We start from the raw sequence: 21571 nt of genomic DNA, 5'->3' as shown, positions 1-21571 counted from the left end.
GACGTGCGCGACGAAGGAAACCAGAGGCCCCTCCAGCTTGAGATCTTTTATTCTGGAGGTAGGAGGGGAGTCAGCATGCTCAGGTGGGGAGGGTCCAGCCCAGCTCCTCCAGCCCCCCAACGCATGCCCAGCCCGAATAAGTTACCCAGTTGCTCAGCAGCCCTCCCTCCTGAGCGTCTGTCCTTCCGCTCCGCCCCAGATAGGGCTGACCCGACTCAACACAAGGGCCGCTTGTCCCCAGCCTGTGGGCAGTGCCACATGGCAGGCTGGGGGAGGGAAGAAGCAGCTGGGCCACGCCCTGGGGCTGAGGGGGCAGAGGGGGCCGCCCCTGGCTCTGAGGGGGTCAGGATTTGGAAAACTGCATCCTGGGCAGGCCAGGGGCCCAGTCCCCCAGGTTCGTGCCTGATGAGGCAGTGGTCAGGGTGGGGATTGCCGTCACACCTCCACAGCTGGGTCTGAGCCTCGGCCCTGCCGCTGGAGCTGCTCTTCCTGCTTCATCTTGGGCTTCTCTGTCCGTGTGTGCCACACCAGAACCTGTCCCGGGCGCACTTCGGTTAGGGCTGGGCCCGGCTGGCATGAGGCCTCTGGGGCCCTCAGTGTGGAACGGATTCTCTCACCCCCTCTACACACACAGCGTCCGCTGTGAAGTGTGAAGGGCAGCCCCCCATCCCCCGCCACCCCCATGCTATGTGGATGCCCGGGAGACAGCGTAGCAGGAGACCCCTTGCCGACGCTGCCTCCCAGCTTCCCCAGCAACGGAGTAAGCGAAGTTGAATCCAGGCTCTAGAGGGTCCTTCCTGGTTCAAAAGCCCATCTTTTGAGCGTCCTCCTCGAGGGCTTGCTCCGCTTCCCCCATCACCCCTCCATATCCCAGAGCCGGATTCCGGCCCATTTCCAGCTCCTTACCCGAGTGCAATTGGCTGCCCGCGGCTCCAGGTCCTTGGGATCCACGAGGTGGCTCAGGAGACTGCTCTCCAGGTGGCCCCGGGGAGCGGTGGCATCAAACTGGGCACTGGGCTTAGCCAACAGCAAGGGCAGGGCGACAGCAAATCCTGCCATATCCACTGGGAAGGGCCTGTTGGGCTCCCACGCCGTGTGGAAGCCCACGACCCGGCCATCCTGTACCCGAGGGCCCTCGAACCGCAGGCCGCCCACCAGGCCCACAGGCCACACTGAGACACCACGGGTCCAGCGCATCTAAGAGAGGTCAGGAGAGAAGAAACAGACAGGGGGGTGGCCCAGGGCCACGGGGGTCACTCGGCCCCACTGCTTCCCCCTCCTCACACCGGTCACCAAGGCAACAGGTGAGGCTGGCCCCACCTGCCTCTTTCCCAACCCCACCCCAGAGGGGTGGGGAGGGGCTCACCTCCTCGAAGAGTTCCCGGCTGTAGGTGTTGTCATCATCTGCAAAGTACACGACTCCCCGCGAGCCGGCTGGAGGGGGGTCCTTCTCCCCCCCCACAGCGCCCCCTCCACTCCGGAGCCAGTCCAGAGCCCTGTTCCGTTGCTCTACCCCGCGGGGCCGAACCCAGCCGGGTTCGCCCTCCCTGAGCCGCTGGGCCTTGGGGGTGAGGACCACCAGGTGTGTGAAGAGGAGGCCCGAGGCAGCCAGCAGCCCAGAGACCAGTGGGGTGGGGCCCTCAGCATCCTCCACCAGCAGCCAGTGCAGCCGGGGCACCAGGCTCAGGGTCTGGGACAGCCGCACCAGCTCGGCTTTCTGCACCAGCCTGCAGGGGGAAAGAGGCAAGGTGGGGGGTAGGGCTCCGTACCTTCTGCTCCGGCCTGCCGGCCAATACACATAACTTCTGGGCCCCTTCCGGTATCCCCCATGGTCTTTCCCCAGCCAGTACCCAAATTCTCTTTCTCACCTATCAGTTCCACACCAAGCTCCCCTGCCCTGTTCCTGCAGCCCGTGTCTGGAACCCCCTCAACCCCACGGTTCTGGCTGTGGGAGACTACAGGTTAAGGTCACAGGCTTTGGAATCAGATCTGGGTTTGAACGCCAGCTCTGTAACTGAGTAGGTGAGACACTGGGGGAAATGGGTCAGATCTCCCCAAGCCTCAGTCTACTTGGCTAGGAAAATGAGAGTAACAGTACTTTACCACAATGCTGTCTTAAAGGTTCAATTATAATGACTTTCTAAAATATCAGGAGGGGGGGCGCCTGGGTGGCTCAGTGGGTTAAGCCTCTGCCTGTGACTCAGGGCATGATCTCGGGGTCCTGGGATCGAGCCCGGCATCGGACTCTCCCCCCCTCTCTCTGCCTGCCTCTCTGCCTACTTATGATCTCTCTGTCAAAAAAATAAATAAATCTTGGGCGCCTGGGTGGCTCAGTGGGTTAAGCCGCTGCCTTCGGCTCAGGTCATGATCTCAGGGTCCTGGGATCGAGTCCCGCATCGGGCTCTCTGCTCAGCGGGGAGCCTGCTTCCCTCTCTCTCTCTCTCTGCCTGCCTCTCCGTCTACTTGTGATCTCTCTCTGTCAAATAAATAAATAAAATCTTTAAAAATAAATAAATAAATAAATCTTTTTAAAAAATAATAAAATAAAATACCAGGAGGGCCAGGTCCTCTGCCTGGGTTTCTAAGTAGAGAGATTTAGAGGAGCTCTTTGCCTCATTCCTCTCCAGGGGAGGGTTTTCCTAAGTTTAGACAAGGAACTGGGAAGGTGTGTCCAGGCTTCTTTATCCTGCAGACTGGTCTGCCCCAGGGTTGATGCTGTGTGTATGGAAGGGGACAGGGTCTAGAGCTGCCTGTGCCTACATGGGTCAGCCACCTGATTCCAGGCAGGTGTCGGCAGGCTCTTTAGCTATAGATCCAAAACCATGTTCCCCAGTTGGTTTGTACAAAGAGAAAGCTACATTTTAATTAAAAAAAAAAAAAAAAGAGTAAGCCTCTTACTTAGCACAGTGTCTGGTAGAAAGTAAACATGCTGTAAATCATAGCTGGTGTACCTATTTCTAGATTCTAGTTTGACCGTAAGGCCAAGCCCTTTCCTACTTCAATTTAGTCAGGGATCATCCAACTTTCTCACCAAAGGATCCCCGAGAGAGAGAGAAAGTGAACTCATGGGCAAGCTCAACATTTCTTTGAAACTTTCCTGTTCTTTCTTCAAATTTGTTAGGAACTGTGTCTTCTATTTCATAGCATACCCCTGTCTCTTTTACTAGAAAAACAACCCTTTTCCCACAAATCTTTGAGGAGAGATGTGGTTCATTTACCCTGTCATTTGGCAGGCCCCAGTTTGAGGAACAACCCTTGGCCCAGCTCCTCTCTAAAGTCATCATCAACCCCAACCTCCTGGCCCATGCAGGCCTCCTGGGTACACCAGAGCCCGTTACCTGGCGTAGGTGGGGGTAACGACATAGATAGTAGGCAGGGCTTCAGGTTCAGGGGGCTGGGCAGGGGCAGGGGGTGGGCGGCGGAGATCGGCTTGCAGCTGGGAAATCCTCAGATCCTTCTGCCGAAGCTGCTCAGCCGCTGCGCGCAGGGGAGGGAGGCAGTCACATGGCTGACCTGATCCCAGGAAGCAGGGAAGGGGGGGCAGAGAACCACAGCATGTTGAGCATCCCAAAGGGGCATAACCTTCTCGTTCAACTCCTAGGCAGTGCTGGAGTCTCCTGACAACTTCCCCAACAGCCTCTCCCACGCCTCATGGCCTCAATCAGCAGCCCCTTCCAACTGCAATCAATTCCATCTGTTACAGCTTTCACTCGGATACTGAACTGATCAGCTGCCTCCATCCATCCCTTCTACCTGCTGATCCTAAGGTTGCCTTCTGGAGCCATAAAGAACAACAGATCTCCTGAAACAGGGCAGTCTTTTAAATACCTGAGGATCACGCCCTAAGCCCTGTCTCTCTGTGTAAGAGGCAACATTCCATCTGTTCCCTTGGCTGTGTGGCCAAAGACTCATAAAATTAATCGATTCCGTTATTGGATAAATATTTATTGAATGCTCCTCGTGGGAGGAAGCCTTAGGTGCTGGGGATGCAGCAGGAAGCAGGGCAGACATGGTCCCTGCCTTCATGGAGCTTTCAGTTTAGTGGAGGAAGCAGACACTGACCAAAGAAACAAATTAGTAAAATCATTCCGAATTGTGATAAGGGCCAAGAAAGAAACACACAAAAAAAATAGAGAATAAAAGAGAATGCGGAAAAAGAAGAGTTACGCTAGCTAAGGTGGTCAGGGAAGGCCTCTCTGAGGCGGTGACATTTGAGCTGAGACCTGAAGGATGAGAAAGCGGCGGCCAGGGAAGAGCAGGGAGAAAAGCACCGCAGCCCGGAAGAACAGGTTAAGAGCTTGAGAGAGCAATGCGCGTGGGCTTTTCGAGAAACTGTCATGCAGCCAGTGGAGCCGGAGCAGAGCGAGCGAGTGGGAAGGGGAAGGGGTTGGAAAGGCTGACGGCCACAGGATCATGCGGGGCCCTGCGGACTCTGGGAAGGAGTCTGCATTCCATCCGAGGTGCGGAGGGAAGCCGCGGCGCGTCCTACAGAGTGCAGTGCGCCGTCGGCCTCAGAGGGCTGTCGGAGGGCTGAGCCGGCTGAAGGGTGTCTGCGCGGGGGTTCATCCCCAGGGCGGGATCCACGGCGGCGGGCGCCCTCCGGCGAGCCCGCCGCCCCCCCGCCCCGCCCCGCTCACCGAGCTGCACCAGCGCGTAGAGGAGGCCGGCGATCGACACCAGGAAGTAGGCGAGAAACACGTTCTTCAGCTTCAGCTTCATGGCGGTGCCGCCACCCGCGCCGGGGCAGGCGGGGTCCGGGGGGACGAGGGGGTCCCCGCCCCCCACCCGCCAGCCTGCAGACCCCGCCCCTGCAGCGGCCCCGCCCCGTGTCCCGCCTTCCCCACGCTCCTCTCTACCGGCTCCCGCGAGCTGGAGCCCGCGGCGCCCGCCAGGGCCCACTTCCGGTCAGTCTGCACCCCGCCCCTCGGGTTAATTTCCGGTCCCACAGCCTGGTTCTGGGAACCACGGGAGTGGGTGACGTCACATCCGGCGTGGCAAGCTCGCGTGGCGGGCGGTGGGAGCGATTCTTGAGACCTTCCCCTTGAATTCCAGTCCCTGTGCCCGGATTTCCTCCTGATTTCCATTCATTCACTTACCAGACACAGAACCCAGTAACAGTTCTATAAATGCTTGTTACACGAATGAACGAAATCTAGGACTTCTCACGTGCCAGGCCTGTGCTCTGGGTGTCTCTCACGCATTGCATTTCTCAGTCTAATGCTGAGATAGGTGGCATTGTCCCCATTTTACGGACAAGTAACCAAGGTTGACAAAAACTACGAATTGTCACTAAGCAGTTTTCTATGTCCCTTCTAGATACCGGTCTCCAAAATCTCTAGTTCCCTCTAACGCACATTTCCTACACAGTTGACAATAGGGGTCACGGTGTATGGGGGGGGTGGGGGTTAGGAGCGGGGTGCCAAGGCATGCACTACCTCCCGGGAAACTGGCAATATTTGAATTGAGAATTGCATGAACACATCCCTTAACTACTCAAAGGCACGAGCCTTCCTGAGCAGTCATTTTCCCTAAAAAAAAAAAAAAACCCACAACCTTCTTGTTTCTGGTACAATAAATCTCTAAAACTAGTAGTCTCCAAAATGGAGAAATTTATTTCTTGTCACTGAAACAATAGTTTTTATTAAAAAGGGATGCTAAGGAAAAGCAGCCTTTTGCATGAGAACATGACTATAAAGTTGTTTCTATTCAAGGACCCCATTAGCTCTGGTCACCACTATTAACTAGGCCTGCTAAAATCTGATGAGCTTGCTGGACTCCTCTATGAAAACACTGGCATCTAGCAAATTAAGGAAGACTTGCACTCATTCATTTTGCTGAACTGATGAAGCTTATGCTGATGTTAGATGAAAATGTCAGGCCCTCAGGCTTCTAAGGATCTGTGGTTCAGGCCAGAACCAGAATCCAGACACCAACAGTTATTTATGGTTTATCTTTTTATTGTTTCTCCTTTTATCAAAACCTGTCACAGCTGGGGGCCAAGAGGAAGTAAAAAAAATTGCCACAAATATTCCCCCTTGTCCCCTAGTTAGTCCTCCCCCACCCCCCACCCAGGGCTTCAGGCCAACCCTGGGCACACATGATCATCTCCCCCCACCCTCAGTCTTCTCCCAGCAATAAATACAGGTGACCGTGATTCGATGAAACCACAACCAATTTCTCCATCTTGAATGCCCCCCCAAGGGGACAAAACGGGGACAAAAGAAGTTTAATGCCCATCCCCTCTTAAGGAAGAGTGGAAACTTCTTTCCCCCAAGGGACAGGGGGGATAGAACTGCCCCCATCAGAACTGCAGCAGCTCTAGAAGCAATCAGGGAGAGGAAAGGTTGGGGCGACAGTGAAGAGTATGTTCTCCAGCAACCTCACTCCTTTGATCCATTCATCCCTTATCAGGTAAGGGGTGGTCCCAGTGTATCAGTGGGGCATAAAAAGGGGAGGGCTGACAGAGAAGCAGCGGGAGAAAGAAACAAAAGGAGGAAAAGCAGTTTGGTGGGAAGGGAAGAGGAAGGAGAAAAGGAACCCTAAAGCTCACTGCCCTCCTGTTCTTCCAAGAAATGGCATCAACACCATCAAGAGGTATGAATGAAGAGGGTCTAGAGGAGATTCAGGGCCCCCAAAAGAAAGGAAAAAGAAGGGAAAGCAAGGGCCTCATGGTCCCCAGGTCTTCACAGGTGAATGTGCTCCAGTTAGAGCAACAGACTGTTGGGAGGTGATGCGAGACTTGTCGTCAGCAGGGTGGCAGAGGTCAGGAGGTCACAGGAGGAATTCAGAGCCCAGGGACAGCTTCTCATCCTGCCCAGATGTTGGCAGAATCTGAGTCTTCAGATAAGAAAGGTGAAGTCTGGGGAGGGTCAAACTCCAAGGCAGAAGGAAGAAGAACTCTCATCACCACTGCGCCCCTCCCACCCCCCAACAGCCCTTGCGTTATCGCAGGTGAATACTCCAGTCGGATGCCACATTGACGCCAGGCTTGCGCAGGACCAACACTGAGGTCTCAGGGTCATGCTGGAAGGACAGGCGGCTTTCAGGAGATCCTGTCGGGAGAAAGAAGAAAGCGTTCCATGGTCACAGCAACAGCCATGGCACAGCAACTATTTTCCCACAGGCAAGGTGTCCACAGCCCTGCCCCTACTTCCCCTCTTTCCCCAACCTGGGGGCTAGTCTCACCCTCACCTTTTGTCTGGAGTACCACGGCTGCTGGCTTTCCCGCCCCTATTATCACCACTCGCTCAATCCAGATTGGTGTCTCAAAGTGGCCTTTGGGGTCTGCTGAGCTAGAGGGAACAAAAACAGATGCCAGTCAGGGAGAAAGATGTCAGAGCCGAAGGAAGGATGAGACCCGAGAGCAGGATCGTATTTAAGAAAAGAGCACAGGGCACTGTGAGCATCCCCGAGGCTACCACAGACAAATGAGCGCTTCATTACCTGGAGACCAGGCTGTTGCCAGAGAATGAGAACCGACGCAGCAGGAACTCCTGGCGAGTCTGATAATTGAATGTGTGCCCATCATCTAGAAAGAGCTCTCCTTGGGCTGTACCCTGAGCAGGAAATGGGATAGGCAAGAGCCTGAGCCCAAGGGGGAAGGAGGGGCGCTCCCCCAGGGACTGAATCCCAAGGAGGCAGGCAGAGGGCTGAGGGGCTCCCTGCCCACGCACTCACCTGGGGACTGAGAGCAACGAAAAGGGTGATGGGGTCATCCTTCATGCAGTCAGAAGAGCGCCGCACTCGCATCCACCGAGGGATAATTGTCCCTCCACGCTGGAACACGGGGATCTAGGGCAAGAACAGGGGAAGAAGCTGCCCCCCTGTCCAGGCTTGGGCCCAGCAATGTCTTTTGCTCTTGCCCATCTGTGCTCACTTAGGTACCAGACCCCAAAGCACACACTCTCCCCTTCTGGAAACCGACAGGCAGACGGAGCTGGCAGCTGGGCCGGGCGTACTCACAGTGCTCAAGGTTACAGGTAGGTACAGGGTCTGGGGACCGTAATGCTTCTGGTAGCTCTGAATGTCATACCACACCTGCGGATGGCAGAAGACATACTAGGTCACTGCACAGGGCCCCCATTCTATTTACTCTCCTTGCCCTTCACCACCTTTCCCCACCACGCCCTTTCTTCCTTAACTCACCTCCCCTTGGCCAGGCAGATACACCTGCACGCCATGAGCCCCGGAGTCTGACACAGGGTGAACCAATAATGCATCCCCTAAAACACACCAGAATCCGCTGTGAACTGAGGGGACCAGTTCCCAGGTAGGGAGGACCAAAACACCTGCTGTCTTGTGCCACCGGCTTCACTCACTCCTCCCTCCCTGGGCACCCACAGACCTCTCCCACAGGGGCTTACTTCTTCTCAGCCCTATCCCAACCCACCAGCAACAGTCCCCTCCATTTCTCACCAAGCAGGAACTGATCATCTATACTGAAGGTGGTCACATCCTGAGGATAATGCACCCACAGGGGCCTAGGAAGGAAGCAAGACAAGAAGGGAAGACACCTGCTGTCTTGGCAGAGGTCAAAGATGCTACCCCAGGAACTGGAGATAAGAATGGCACAGGGTGGGGCGCCTGGGTGGCTCAGTGGGTTAAAGCATCTGCCTTCGGCTCTGGTCATGATCCCAGGGTCCTGGGATCGAGTCCCACATCGGGCTCTCTGCTCGGCGGGGAGCCTGCTTCCCCCTCTCTCTCTGCCTGCCTCTCTGCCTACTTGTGATCTCTGTCAAATAAATAAATACATAAATACATAAATAAATCTTTAAAAAAAATAAAGCCTCTGCCTTGGGCTCGGATCATGATCCCAGGGTCCTGGGATTGAGCCCCACATCGGGCTTTCTGCTCAGCAGGGGGCTTGCGTCCTCCTTTTCCTCTGCCTGCTTCTCTGCCTACTTGTGATCTCTGTCTGTCAAATAAACAAACAAAATCTTAAAAAAAAAAAAAAAAAAAAAGTACAAGCCAGGAGTCTGCAGCCAGACAGCCCACCTGTGCCATAGGCCTTAGCTATGCAACCTACCCTTGGTCATTGAACTTCCTCACCCATCTCCTTGCCTCCTCCTCCCCTGCCCCCTCCTGAAACTATTCCACACAGCAACTTTCCAGTGGCCATTGCATCATCCTGGATCACATCGAATTTTCATCTCCTAGGTCATGTCCTACCTCTCCCTCTGGTTCCTTACCCTGAGTCACACTGGTCTTTCTATCCCTGGAACACAACAAACTCATCTCCACTTTAGAATGTCTGCACCTGACGTCTCCTGTGCAGGGATTTTCCTCCGCCAGATCACAAAAGTCCATCTACCTCATTGGTCAGACCTCACCTCCCATGCCCTTCCCCTAACCCTTTTTTTAAGAAGGCCCCACACCCAGCGTGGAGCCCGACATGGGGCTTCAACTCATGACCCTGAGATCAAGACCTGAGCTGAGATCAAGAGTCAGACTCTTAACCCAACGAGCCACCCAGGTGCCGCTCACATGTCCTTCTTCTTAAAAAAGCTATGGGTATGGGGCGCCTGGCTGGCTCAGTGGGTTAAGCTGCTGCCTTCGGCTCAGGTCATGATCTCAGGGTCCTGGGATCGAGCCCCACATCGGGCTCTCTGCTCAGCAGGGAGCCTGCTTCCTCTCCTCTCTCTCTGCCTGCTTGTGATCTCTGTCAAATAAATAAATAAAATCTTTAAAAAAAAAAAAAAAAAAGCTATGGGTAGAACCAAATTCCGTTACCCTATTCAAAGAGCCTATCACTGCTGGCAATTTTCTTATTTACCTATTTGTGTACATGTCTGCCTGTTTTACTCCCAAGGATGGAAGGATACTTGTCGGCCCTGTTTCAGGCACTGGGCATGTTTACTGCCACTCATCCCCATTAGTCTCTTCTTACTCTTGACCTTGAAACTAGAATTTCCTTCCTTTACGAGGCCCCGGTGAGTGGTGAAAGAGGCCCAGAGATGGAGCCCAGTCCCCACTGTCCCTCAGCCACCTCAACCCACTCCACACAGACGCAGCTGACTGCCTCACCTCATGACAGGAATGCCTTCACGATGGGCCTGATAGAAGAGGGTGTACCAGAAGGGCAGCAAGGAGTATCGCTGGCCCAAGGCATCTCGGACGATGTCATGGTACTGAGCTGGTAAGAGCCAGGGCTCCCGCCGCCCAGTGTCCAAGTGTGCATGGGCCCGGAAGAATGGCTGGTAGGCACCCATCTGGTACCAGCGCACAAGCAGCTCTGGTTCTGGATTTTTGAAGAAACCGCCCACGTCCGCTGGGAGAGGGGAGGGGGGAAACAGGTTGGAAAAGAGGGCTGCTACCTAAGGAGCTCCCCCAGGCCCCAACCTAGACTCTCAGCTCTCTCTGTTCACGCCTGGGTTCTGTGCCCTCTACCTGGCTCCTCTCCCACCAAACCAAGACCCCCAATTCCGCCCCCTCTCACCTCCACAGAAGGAAAGTCCCACCAGCCCCAAGCTGAGACACATAGGAATAGAGATCTTCAAATGGTCCCACTCAGCAGTGTTGTCCCCAGTCCACACAGCTCCTAAGGAAGAGGAGGGAGATGGAGGTTGCAAGCAGCAGGGAGCTCCGCTTTTCCTACAGCCGACTCCTCTGACCTGCCACCTCTGTTCTAGGACCCCCAGGGCCCTGCCCAAGATGGCAGAATTCACAACAGCACTTGAAAGGGGACTGGACCTCCCCCTCCCCGGATCCCCTTAAAGTGCGCAGGTGCGGGGGTGGGGGAGGAGGCAGCCAGCTGCTCTCAGACAGCCGCATGGACAGATTTCTCAGAGAAGCAGGCCTTGGTGCACCACTCCTCCGATCAGCCCTTCACAACCCCTCTGTCACAGCTCTATTCTCCAAATCTTACCAAAGCGCTGGGAGCCCGCGAAGAAAGCCCTGCTTAGGACAAAGGGGCGCTCCAGGCCCCCAGAGCGCAGCACCAGCCCGTCTGCCGTTGCCATGTGCTGGATGGAGACAGGAGAGGAAGGGTAGTGAGGACTAAAAGCCTGCTGTCATGTCCATTCCCCAGCCCTCAGGCTCTTCTTGCTCGGCCTCTTACCACGTAGAAGCCATAGATGTTATGGACGTCTCGGTGCTCCCAGCCCCCATAATGCTGGGCATCCTTAAGCATAGTAACCTCAGGACCATTGAACACAGATGGTTCGTTCATGTCATTCCAGACATAGAGGTTGGGAGCTGAGCCCTAGGTACACGAGGTGGAAAATGGGGACAGAAGGACAGAGAAGAGGAAAAAGACAAACTGTGAGAGCAGAGCACGCCTAGGAATCCAAAAAGTATTTCTCAGGGTCCGACGAGGAACAAGAAGGCCTCCTGAAAAATACAAGCAGCCAGGGGCACCTGGGGGCTCAGTCAGTTAAGCACCAACTCTTGGTATTGGCTCAGGTCATGATCTCAGGGTGGTGGGGGTCAAGTCTGGTGTTAGGCTCTGGCCTCAGCGGGGAGTCTGCTTCTTTCCTTCTCCCTCTGTCCCTTCCCCAACCCCCAACTCCCACACGCACTCTCTCTCTAATAAATACATCTTAAAAAAAACACAAAGCAAAACAGAGAACCAACCAGAGCAGGGCTGGCCGGCAGAGAATGACGGTCTCAAGGAGGTGGGGTGGGAATGACAGATGCAGGTAGAGGAGGGGCTGCTGTACCTCATAGTTGTCAAAGCTGAACATGTTGGCCCACCAGGCCCTCATCGTAGGATTGGTAAAATCAGGATAACCAGCGGCACCTAGGACAAGTTAAGGGTAGCTGTCAACCTCCACGGGGCACAATGGTGGCCATCCTACCTTCTTGGTCTCACAATCGCCTCTCCCTCAATTCTGGGCCCACCTACCTGGCCAGCACCAGCCCTCGTAGTCAGAGCCATCCCGGGTTTTAACATACAGACTCCGGCTCTGCAACTCTTCATGTACACGGTAGCCAGAATCCACCTTGATGTGGGGGTCCACAATGGCCACCAGCTGCAGGCAAGGAACAGGGATGCTCAGAGCTCTCCAGGGCCGCTGTGCCTGAGGAGACCGAGCACGGCCACAGCCCTCTTACCTTCCGCCTCTTGGAGGCCAAGTGTTCCAGCATGGTAAGGGGTTGGGGGAAACGGCTGGGGTCCCAGGTGAAGTACCGCTTGCCATCAGCATGCTCGATGTCCAGCCAAATGACATCGCAGGGCAGGTTGTGATCATCAAAGCCCTGATCAACTTCCAACACATCGGCCTCATCCCGGTAGTTCCAGCGGCTCTGGTGGTAGCCGAGGGAGAAGAGCGGGGGCAATGCCTGGGTCCCTGCAGGCACGGGGGTCACAGTGGGGTCAGGCCCAACCTGGGTCACTGGAACACCCAGAAAGGAAGGGAGGCTTGTCGATGAGAGAGAGTGTGAAGGGTGCTGGGCTAGTAAGTAGGCTGAGGCACAGAACTTTTGAAAAGTGGAGTCATCCTCTCAAGAAGACAGGGCCAGCAGAGGAGGCTGCAGGCTGGCAGAGAGGGGACGCACGTACCTGTGAGACTGGCATACTGCCGGAACACATCAAAGGCAGAGGGCCCGAGCAGCAGGAAGACATCAATGATGCCGCTCTCCGACATCCAGCGGACATCTGTCTGCGGGGTCTCCCCGGAGCCTTGCAGGTAGTCTAGCATCTTCCCAAACAGGGTCTACAGAGGAGACCAGACACACAGATCCGACACCCACCCTCTTCGTCCCTGACGCAGAGACAAAGCAGCAGTGTTCTCTTCAGAGTCCTCACACAGCGGGGTCCTAAGGAGTCACTCTGGGCTGAGATTAGAGATCATCTCCTCGGGGAAGCTTTTCTGGAAAACGCCATCTAAAACAGCACTGTCGGGGCGCCTGGGTGGCTCAGTGGGTTAAAGCCTCTGCCTTCAGCTCAGGTCATGTTCCCGGGGTCCTGGGATCGAGCCCCGCATCGGGCTCTCTGCTCAGCAGGGAGCCTGCTTCCTCCTCTCTCTCTGCCTGCTTCTCTGCCTACTTGTGATCTCTGTCTGCCAAATAAATAAATAAAATCTTTAAAACAGCACTGTCTCCGTCCCCACCACGTGACCGCTGCATCTCCTTCTCAACACTTACCTCTGCGGAACTCACCCCGCCTTCTCACCTGTGTTAACATCTGTCTTCCACCCTGAGAGTGAGAACATTTCCTACCCCAAGAGCAATATATCCCCAGCACCTACCGGAGTGTCTAGTACATGACAAATGTACTAACAAATGCACTGACAATAAACGCAGAAGGAGCAATACCTTCTCCACGAGCATGTGTTTTCTGGGAAGGGCCAGGGAACTCAAATGCTGCTCCCAAGACTCAGGGCCCCTTCTCCCACCCAGTCCCTAAACAGGGATCCCCAGGAGCCTCCCGCCAGCCTCTTCAAAGTAAATTCCCCTAGCACACCCACTGTCTCAGGCCTGAACATGTGCTGCTCTCTTACTGCTCCCCGCCTGCGTGCTCACCTTCCCTGCAGTGTTGGACGATATGTCAACCCAGGTCTCCGCGGCATTGAGCCAGAAGATGCCCAGGTCCCGATGAGGGCTGTGTGCCAGGAGCACAGGCACAGACCCATACAGGGCCATGGGGTTGTAGAGCTCATACTGGAATACATCCAAATTGTAGAGGCGATATGGCTCCCCACCCCTGCAGGCAGACAGACAGACTGGCCCTAGGCTGTGGCACCCACAACCTCCACCCCACAGATACAGAGTGCTAAGAATTGGCCCCCTGCCCTTTCTCAAACAAGATTTTTTCTTTATTTAAGGTTTTTTTTCTGAGGGAGAGTGTGCATAAGCAAAGGGGAGGGGCAAAGGAAGAGGGAGAAGCAGAGTCCCTACTGAGCAGAAAGCCTGATGTGGGGCTCCATCCCAGGATGCTGGGATCACGACCTAAGCCGAAGGCAGATGCTTAACCAAGTGAACCACCCCGGCGCCCCTCAAAGGAGAATTTTCTGATCACCAAAGGTGATCTGGCCACAGGAAGTGATCCATGCTTGTCTGGAGCATCCAAACTGTATGGATACCACTCCGTAGCCCTAACGCCCAACCCCTCTTTCCCGCCCCCACTTCTTGATGTCACCATGGGACTCACTCAGTGACCTTTAACCTCAGGTTGTCTGCATGCTCAGGGATCCCATACACATGCTCCATGCCTGGCAGAGAGAAGTCTAAACCCACAGACGTGGGGCCTGGAAGGAAAGCAAAAGATGGGCTCCAGAGCTTCTGTTTGACAAGGAGTCCTTGCAACCCTGCCCAAGGCTCTCCCAGTCCCTCACCATATGGCTTGCTGTCAGAGTGAGTTTTGAATGTCTCCTCCCAGGCTCCTGGCTCATCTTTCTCTGCCTTCCCCTGGGTCTCCTCTGGCTGTGAGGAGGAAAGCAGAGTACCTCCAATCACACACTAGCTCTCTCTTCCCCCACCCTCTTCTAAATCCCATCCCCAATGGGGAGACTGAGCTCAAGTTTCCTGTGGGCCTTTCCCCTCCAACCTCCCAGCCAGTCCTGTGCCCAAGAACCCAGCCCACTGACTTGCCTTGTCACCATCCCCAGGTGCTTCCTCCGGCTGGGCCCCACCGCCCTCCGCTGGGTCTTTTGATCCTTGCCTGGAAGGTAGGAGAGCTGTCTGCTCCAATCCAGAGGGGGCAGGGACGAGGGGCTAGTGGAAGGAGGGGTAAGGGAATAGAGAGCCAAGGGTCCAAAGGAACGAAGGCATTGGAGGAAGGGACTGAATGTTAAAGCTTGGCAAGGGACCCCAGTGAGCAGATCAATATGCAAAGGACGGGGAGAGAAATGAGAAAGGGAAATGATTAATGCCACCAGGAGGTGCCTGCCACACACAGGACTCAATCCCCAGCCTCTGCCTGCGTTCCAGAAGAGACAGGCGGGATGGTTCAAGTGCCTGGACTGGGAATGCCAGTGCTGGCTCTGCAGCCTCTGAGAGAACCTGGCCCCAACAACTCTCACTGGACCTCAGCCTCTTGGCCAGACACCAGGGTTTTACAAAGGCAAGTGGGTCATACCACGGTCAAGCCTCTACAGATATATGCAGGGACTCAAACAAGAGGTTCTGCTGAAGAATGTTTTCAAGGGCAGCTGGCAAGCAGTTCCACCTAGAGCCTCAGTGCACCCCCACTAAGAGCCAGAAACCCCAGCATTGGGCAGCATCTCTCCACCCCATCACAAATCAAGAAGCTCCCTACATTCCTTAAGGACTTCCAGCATTTCATCTTCCTTCTCCCAGGGGGCTCCCAGCCAGGGTACCAGGGACCAGATACCACGTATCTGGAGAAAGAAGGGTGAGTGAAGGGCAGGGTATAGAAAGGTCTGGGGCACCTTCCCCTGGGGGCCAGAGTGAAGGGTGGGTAAGGGCAGAGGAACAGATACAGTACCAGTGGCCATGGATTTACCTAGAGAAAAGGTTCTTGATCTTATCCCAAATGCTACTGAGCGTGAGACTAACTTTATCCGAGAAACTGGGGCAGGAGGAAATGGGTAGGAAAGGGGAAAAGGAGGCACAAAACCAACACAAAAACAGAAACATAAAAGTGAGTTTCAGTTGACAAACTTCCAGAGATGGGGGGATGGGGCAGAAAAGAAACAAAACAAAACAAAACAAAACAAAAAGGAAGAAAATAAACCTGGGAAATGTGATGGTATGAAAAGGGGAAGAGGGAAAGGCAGACCCAGGCAGGCCTCCCAGAGGTGATGCCCAGGGTACAGCTCAGGGACAAAGGTGACTTGCCTCCTGGTCTGTACAGGAAACGGAGAAAACCGCGACCTGGGTCTGCTTCCTACCCTCCCTGACAGCAGCTTCTCCCAGCCTCAGCCCCGGCCCCTACCTGGCGGTCCTGCCACCCTGTCTCCTCCCAGGGACCCAGTGCCAAATCCACCACACCCCTGGGCCCTGGCCTACTAGGTCCTCTCCGGTCCCAACCCCTGTACTCACGGGACCCTGGGAGCCCTCTGGTGCTCAAAATCCAAGAGTCCTCGGGCATTGACACTAAGCAGAAGACTGCGGTCCTCTAACAGGTCCAGGCGGAATGGCCGTGCTGTCAAGATGATTTTATAGGGTCCCTCAGCCACAGTGAGCTCCACACTGTTTTCATCACGGCCAGAGACAGAAAGCCTGGGAAAGAGATCGAAAAGGATAAAAAGAAGCACAAAGAGCCAAGAGTAGTGATGACACTTTCAGACGGTGGGGAGGGCGACTGCTAAGAGCTACAGTTGGTGTGGGGACAGTGCCAGAGGCAGACAGATTCACCAAAGGAACGAAGAAGAGCCTGGCAGTGGACCCAAGCATACTTAGAACTTCGAAATGTAACAGAGATAGCATGGCAGTTGGGTGAGGACAGGAGGACTATTCAACAGAGAAATCAGAAAAATAAATTTTGATTAGGAAAAAAATGGTACCAAATTCCTACCTCATATCAGATATAAGTAACTATCCCAGACAGATTATGACTTAACATTTTAAAGTAAGATTTTTTAACTTTTTTTTTTAAGATTTTATTTATTTACCTGACAGACAGAGACCACAAGTACGCAGAGAGGCAGGCAGAGAGAGAGGAGGAAGCAGGCTCCCTGCTGAGCAGAGAGCCGGATGCCGGCTCGATCCCAAGACCCTGAGACCAGGACCTGAGCCAAAGGCAGAGGCCTTAACCCACTGAGCCACCCAGGCACCCCTTTTTTTTCTTAAGTAATCTCTACACCCAACATGGGGCTCAAACCCATGACCCTGAGATCAAGAGTCACATGTTCTAAGGACTGAGCCAGCTAGGCATCCCTAAAGTAAGATACTTAGAAAAAAATATAAATATTTTTATGACCTTGAAATAGAGAAAAATTATTTAAACACAACTTAGAGGGGTGCCTGGGTGGCTCAGTCAGTTAAGCCTCTGTCTTCGGCTCAGGTCATGATCCCTAGGTCCTGGGATTGAGCCCCACATCAGGCTCCCTGCTCAGCGGGGAGCCTGCTTCTCCCTCTCCCTATGCCTGCAGCTCCCCCTGCTTGTCCTCTTTCTGTCAAATAAATAAAATCTTTTAAAAAATTATACAGGGGCACATGGGTGGCTCAGTGGGTTAATCCTCTGCCTTCGGCTTGGGTCATGATCCCAGGGTCCTGGGATCGAGCCCCACACCGGGCTCTCTGCTCAGCGGGGAGCCCCCCCTCTCTCTGCCTGTCTCTCTGCCTACTTGTGATCTCTGTCAAATAAATAAACAAAAATCTTAAAAAAAAAAAAAAAAAAGACAAGTGAATGATAACTTTAGAATAACAATCACCTCTGGGGGCGGTCAGGGCCACATGATAGTGAGAAGTATATGATTGGGTTGGGTAAAGGGTATACAGGGAAGGTTTATCATATCATATTCTAAATTAAGTACTTAATAGAGAGCCATGCATGGGGCCCTGGGCTGGCTCAGCTGGCAGAGCATGCGACTCTTGACCTCGGGGCTGCTGGGTTTGAGCCCCACGTCGGGTACAGAGATTACTAAAAAATAAATAAACAAATAAACTTAAAAGAGAGAGAGAGAGAGATAGAGAACCCCATGCATGGAATACTCATTATGACACTGTGTTGTGACTTAAGAATTTGAGGAACTGTATCAAAACTATCTGAAGAAAAAGAAAGAAAAAGAGAAAAAATTAGGGGAAGGGAAAGGACAGGAGGAACCAACCACACAGACACTGACACTGGAGGGCAAGATCTGGGGCCTTGTTTATTTACTTTTGCATCGCCAGCCCCTAGCCCAGGCCTGGCACAAAGCTGGAAGCAGTATCTGTCTGCGCAATGAAAGAAGAAAAAGGGCAGAAAAGAAAATGCATGAAACAAAGGGAGAAACAGAGCAAGGTTAGGAGAGTGACAAGGATACTAGAGAGCTGCTATCCCAAAGTGGGGGGAAAAAAAATCAGCCAATAAAGATTCATCAGGAAGGAGAAAAGGACCGTGGAAATGCATAGGTTTCTCAAGAAAAATTTACCGAGATGTGGGGGGGTCAGCCACCAATACATCTGACACCCGGTATCGGGGCCGCCGGGGCTCCAGCTCATCAATCCTTATTCGGGTCATGTTCTTTTGAAGCCCCTGGAGCTCCAGCACCAGCACTACCTGTGGGGGTAGAGGTTTGGATCTGGAGAAGGGAGAGGGCTACACCACAGAATGCCCTCTGAACCCACTCCCTCCTGAGGGGGGTCTCCTCCTTCTAGCCCCTCACCTAAGGGACCTGAGATCTGAATTCCTCACAAAATCCCAAGATGGCTGGGACAGGATGTTGGCTATAGGTTCACCTCTGACAAATTACCCCTTAGCAAGCATTTCCCCACCCCCACCAGACTCCTCCTTTTCTTCCCTGACCTTGGTGACCTCGTTGATCAGACGGACTGTGAGGGCATCGGGACCAAGCTGTAGAGAGTCCAGCAAGGCTCGGTATGGAGAAAGGCCTGGCCGTATGCTTCGTTGCCTCCTGCCAAGTGAAATGGGAAGGAAGGTTCCCCAATGTTCCTTGGTCCCTCTACCACCTGCAGTGTCCCCAGGCTACCCCTCACCTGGCACAGCACCTCCCACAGTACCCTATTTTCCACCCCACTCTCCAAGAAATATCATACTTGCAGAAGGAACTCTCTTCACAGGTCTTAAAGTTGCTTCTATCCACAGCAAGGGTAACTCCCAGGCAGACCCCTACACAAGCCAGTACCAAAGCTGCCCCAGACCTAAGGAGGAAAAAGACAAAGAGGGAACAATCAGCACAGAGGTCAGAAAAGGCCCCACCTTCACAGGGAAAGGCCCCTTCCCACCACAACCCTAAAGGGGGAGAAATATAAGGAGTCTGGTTAAACAGAAGAGAAGGCAGCGTGGACATGGGGTGAAGTGTCAGGCCTGAGGAGTTGGCTCGCTCACACCTTCCCTTCAAAAGGCAGAGGAAGTGGACACAGGATCTTTGGCCTTCAGAGGCCCTGGTATTGACTCTGGTTACATCAGCTTCTCAGAGGAAAGGAGCAGTAACAGCCGGTCCCAGGGGAAGTGGTGGCACCATGTGAGGAACAGAGAAACAAAGCCAGCCATGCCTTTCCACGGGCAAGGCATTAGGTGGAGCTACGGTGGAAAAGTTAAAGATGTACCCTCAGCTGGCCTGTGGTCAGCTAGAATACCTAGAATCCCAATATCCCTAGCACCCTTGACATCCTGCTCCTAGATCTTCAAAGTCAGTCACCACTACTGGGTAACCATAGCCACATGTATTGAGTCCTAACATATCCCCAGAGATCAGACTAACTGCCTATATCCTCGGTTTTCAACTCTCCCCGAAGTTTTTAAAAGTATCAGTCTCAACCCAGAGATTCTGATCGAACTGACACAAACAGGGGCCTGGGCATGTTTTTAAAATCGCCTCAAACAATACTAATGGGCGACCATCATTCAAAACTTCTTCTTGATACACACTACCTCTTTTTCATTTCTTTCATTGTTTACTTAGTGAATGTAAGGTTAGAGTTTCACCCAGATGGGAAAATTGAAGCATAAAAGGTTCAATAATCCATCCAAAACTAAACTGCTAATAAGGGCTGAAAGTGGGATCAAACTCAGCTCCGCCTGACTCTGGGGCCCAAGTACTTCATGATACACAATACAGCACAACACCTACCAGCAGGGCCTGCCTCATTGAGGACCATTACCCCAAGGTTACCACAAACTGTCACTTCCCCCAACGTCCTATCAAATGACCAACAAAGGACTAATTGGCCTATTTAAGCAAGTTAGTTTGAAAGGCATGTTCATCCATTCTCAGTAAATCCTAAACAGAGGTCCTCAAACTTCACTGTTAAGAATTAGCTGCAGTGTTTAGTAAATGTAGATTCCCAAATCCCAGGGTGGAATCTGCATTTTAAACATGCTTTTCCAGTGACAAATGTGGGTTGTCCAGGAGCACACTCTTAAGTGTGTGTCCCAAATAGGAAGAGAAAACAAACACAGGCTTCTCCTAAAATCTTAAAACTTTGCAAACTGTTAACAAAGTAACTAAAGACTATATATACATTGTATCCAGCATTAGCCTCAATCTGTTTGACAGCTAAAGGTAAGGAAAATCACCAGAAAGGAGATGGCAGAACATAGTCCTTCAGTTCCAGAAGAATGTGAAAAGCAATGCAGGACACACAGAAAAGTGAGAACACCAGGCACTGTCTTTTGATAGGCCAAGCAGGAATAATTAGAATCAAAAGAAGAAATGCTACCAGAAAACTCAACAGCTAAGCTTGTGGCCCAGGTCCTGAGGAGTGACGGCAGCAGGCACCCTGAACCACTGACCCCATGTCCACCTGCCCAGAGCGGCAGTAATCAGAAGTAAAGTGAGTTAAATACCCTCTGGAGTTCTAGTTACACAACCTATGCAATGGGCTTGGGGGAAATGCCAATGAGGTTAGGATTTCTAAAAGATCTTTCAGAAGTGACCTGTTGGAAGGCCCTAGAACTCAGGAATGCCTCGAATGCCCCAGAGCAAGAGGTGGTCACAAGCCAAAGTCAGGAATGAGCCGCAGGATAAGGTGCACCTGTTTATTGTTTCAGATCACAGACTTCAGAGAGGTGAGTTTACAGTCCAATCTTTTTTTTCACTGCTGGTCACAGGACATGCCTCTCCCACCCCAGTACATCCGTTATGTCCAGGTAAACGCTTTGTGGCGTTGGTGATTGTTTCGAACCGTTTTTTTCGGTAATAGAAACTCGAGAGCGCAGACCAAAACATTCGATTGTCATGTTGTGTTTGAGCACCATCATCCAGAGAGACCGTGAACTTACGGGATCCTGCCCCAGCCGTGCCCAGCGACCGTGAACACCGAAAAAGCTAGGGTTGGTGTCCATATGAAGACAAGGGCAGGGCAGGGTCCGGGGCTCTGGGGTGGGGGTGGGGGGCGCATAGGGCAAGAAGGGTAGTGCAGGCGGGACAGCAGTCCGCGGTGTTTCCCGGATGAGGGGCCCGAAGGACAGTGGGCTGCGTTCCCAGAGGCCCTGTCGCGTCTAGTCCCCGCCCGGATGGCCCCGCACACTGCAGGAAGGAGGCGGCAGCGTTAACCGCCGCGAGCCGCCAAGGGAGGGGGGCGGCTGAGAGCAGCCAAGGCCAAGAAGAACGAACGGTTGCGGCCCTCATGAGCCGCCGGGCTGGAGCTGGGTGCCCCAGAAGCAGGGGCCCCCCAGCACCGCGCGGATCTACCGCGAGGAAACCGGGGGAGACTGAGGCCACCTCCAGAGGGACAAAAGGTGCTCACGAGGCCGGGGGGGGGTAAAAGAGTCTCAGGAGGACACACAGGAAGGAGAGATATGGGGTTTGGGGGGCCTGGGGGCGTCCCGGGCGTGCCCCCGGGTTCCGGGCTCCTCACCGCCTCCTACGCGCCGCCACTGCCGCTACCGCCGCCATCTTGTGCCGGGTTTGCTCCTTGACCCCGAGCCTCTCCTCCCCCCGCGCGCGTTGAGCCACGTACCTTAGTGCCCGCCCCTTCCGGCCTTCTGATTGGCCCGACCAGAGAGCGGCCGGGCGCCTGTCCCATTGGCAGAGCGCACACAATAAACGCCCGCGTCAGGCGG

At 53.8% G+C, this 21571-nt stretch overlaps 2 protein-coding genes across 6 annotated transcripts; both read right to left on the bottom strand.

The window, feature by feature from the left end:
- Positions 1–31: 31 nt before the first annotated feature.
- LOC111150202 (beta-1,3-glucuronyltransferase 3) lies at positions 32–4764 on the bottom strand. The gene is made up of 5 exons (XM_022507619.1): positions 4638–4764; positions 3339–3513; positions 1367–1727; positions 907–1197; positions 32–534 (listed from the first exon to the last, which is right to left on the bottom strand). The coding sequence occupies exons 1-5, from the start codon at positions 4717–4719 to the stop codon at positions 436–438; spliced, it is 1008 nt and encodes a 335-aa protein (XP_022363327.1). The 5' UTR covers positions 4720–4764; the 3' UTR covers positions 32–435.
- Positions 4765–5942: 1178 nt separating this feature from the next.
- LOC111149570 (glucosidase II alpha subunit) lies at positions 5943–21410 on the bottom strand. 5 transcript variants are annotated; one of them, XM_022506673.1, is made up of 25 exons: positions 21367–21410; positions 18601–18705; positions 18350–18458; positions 17976–18103; positions 15943–16122; positions 15404–15469; positions 14530–14599; positions 14274–14361; positions 14090–14186; positions 13462–13642; positions 12500–12653; positions 12052–12287; positions 11843–11969; positions 11658–11737; positions 11057–11200; positions 10865–10961; positions 10436–10537; positions 10024–10267; positions 8416–8480; positions 8146–8222; positions 7963–8037; positions 7678–7791; positions 7444–7556; positions 7192–7292; positions 5943–7052 (listed from the first exon to the last, which is right to left on the bottom strand). In XM_022506673.1, exons 1-25 carry the CDS (start codon positions 21402–21404, stop codon positions 6943–6945), a joined length of 2901 nt encoding a protein of 966 aa, XP_022362381.1. In that variant the 5' UTR covers positions 21405–21410; the 3' UTR covers positions 5943–6942. The 5 variants fall into 5 exon arrangements, with proteins under 5 accessions (XP_022362381.1, XP_022362383.1, XP_022362382.1 ...); XM_022506675.1 differs by lacking the exon at positions 21367–21410 and adding an exon at positions 20542–20843; XM_022506674.1 differs by lacking the exon at positions 15404–15469.
- Between the last annotated feature and the right edge of the window lie 161 nt (positions 21411–21571).

Source organism: Enhydra lutris, unplaced genomic scaffold, assembly GCF_002288905.1.
Source record: "Enhydra lutris kenyoni isolate GAN:26980312 unplaced genomic scaffold, ASM228890v2 scaffoldscaffold22, whole genome shotgun sequence".
Lineage (NCBI taxonomy): Eukaryota > Metazoa > Chordata > Mammalia > Carnivora > Mustelidae > Enhydra > Enhydra lutris.
The sequence above is the reverse complement of the archived record's forward strand: the minus strand, read 5'-3'. Positions and strand labels throughout refer to the sequence as shown.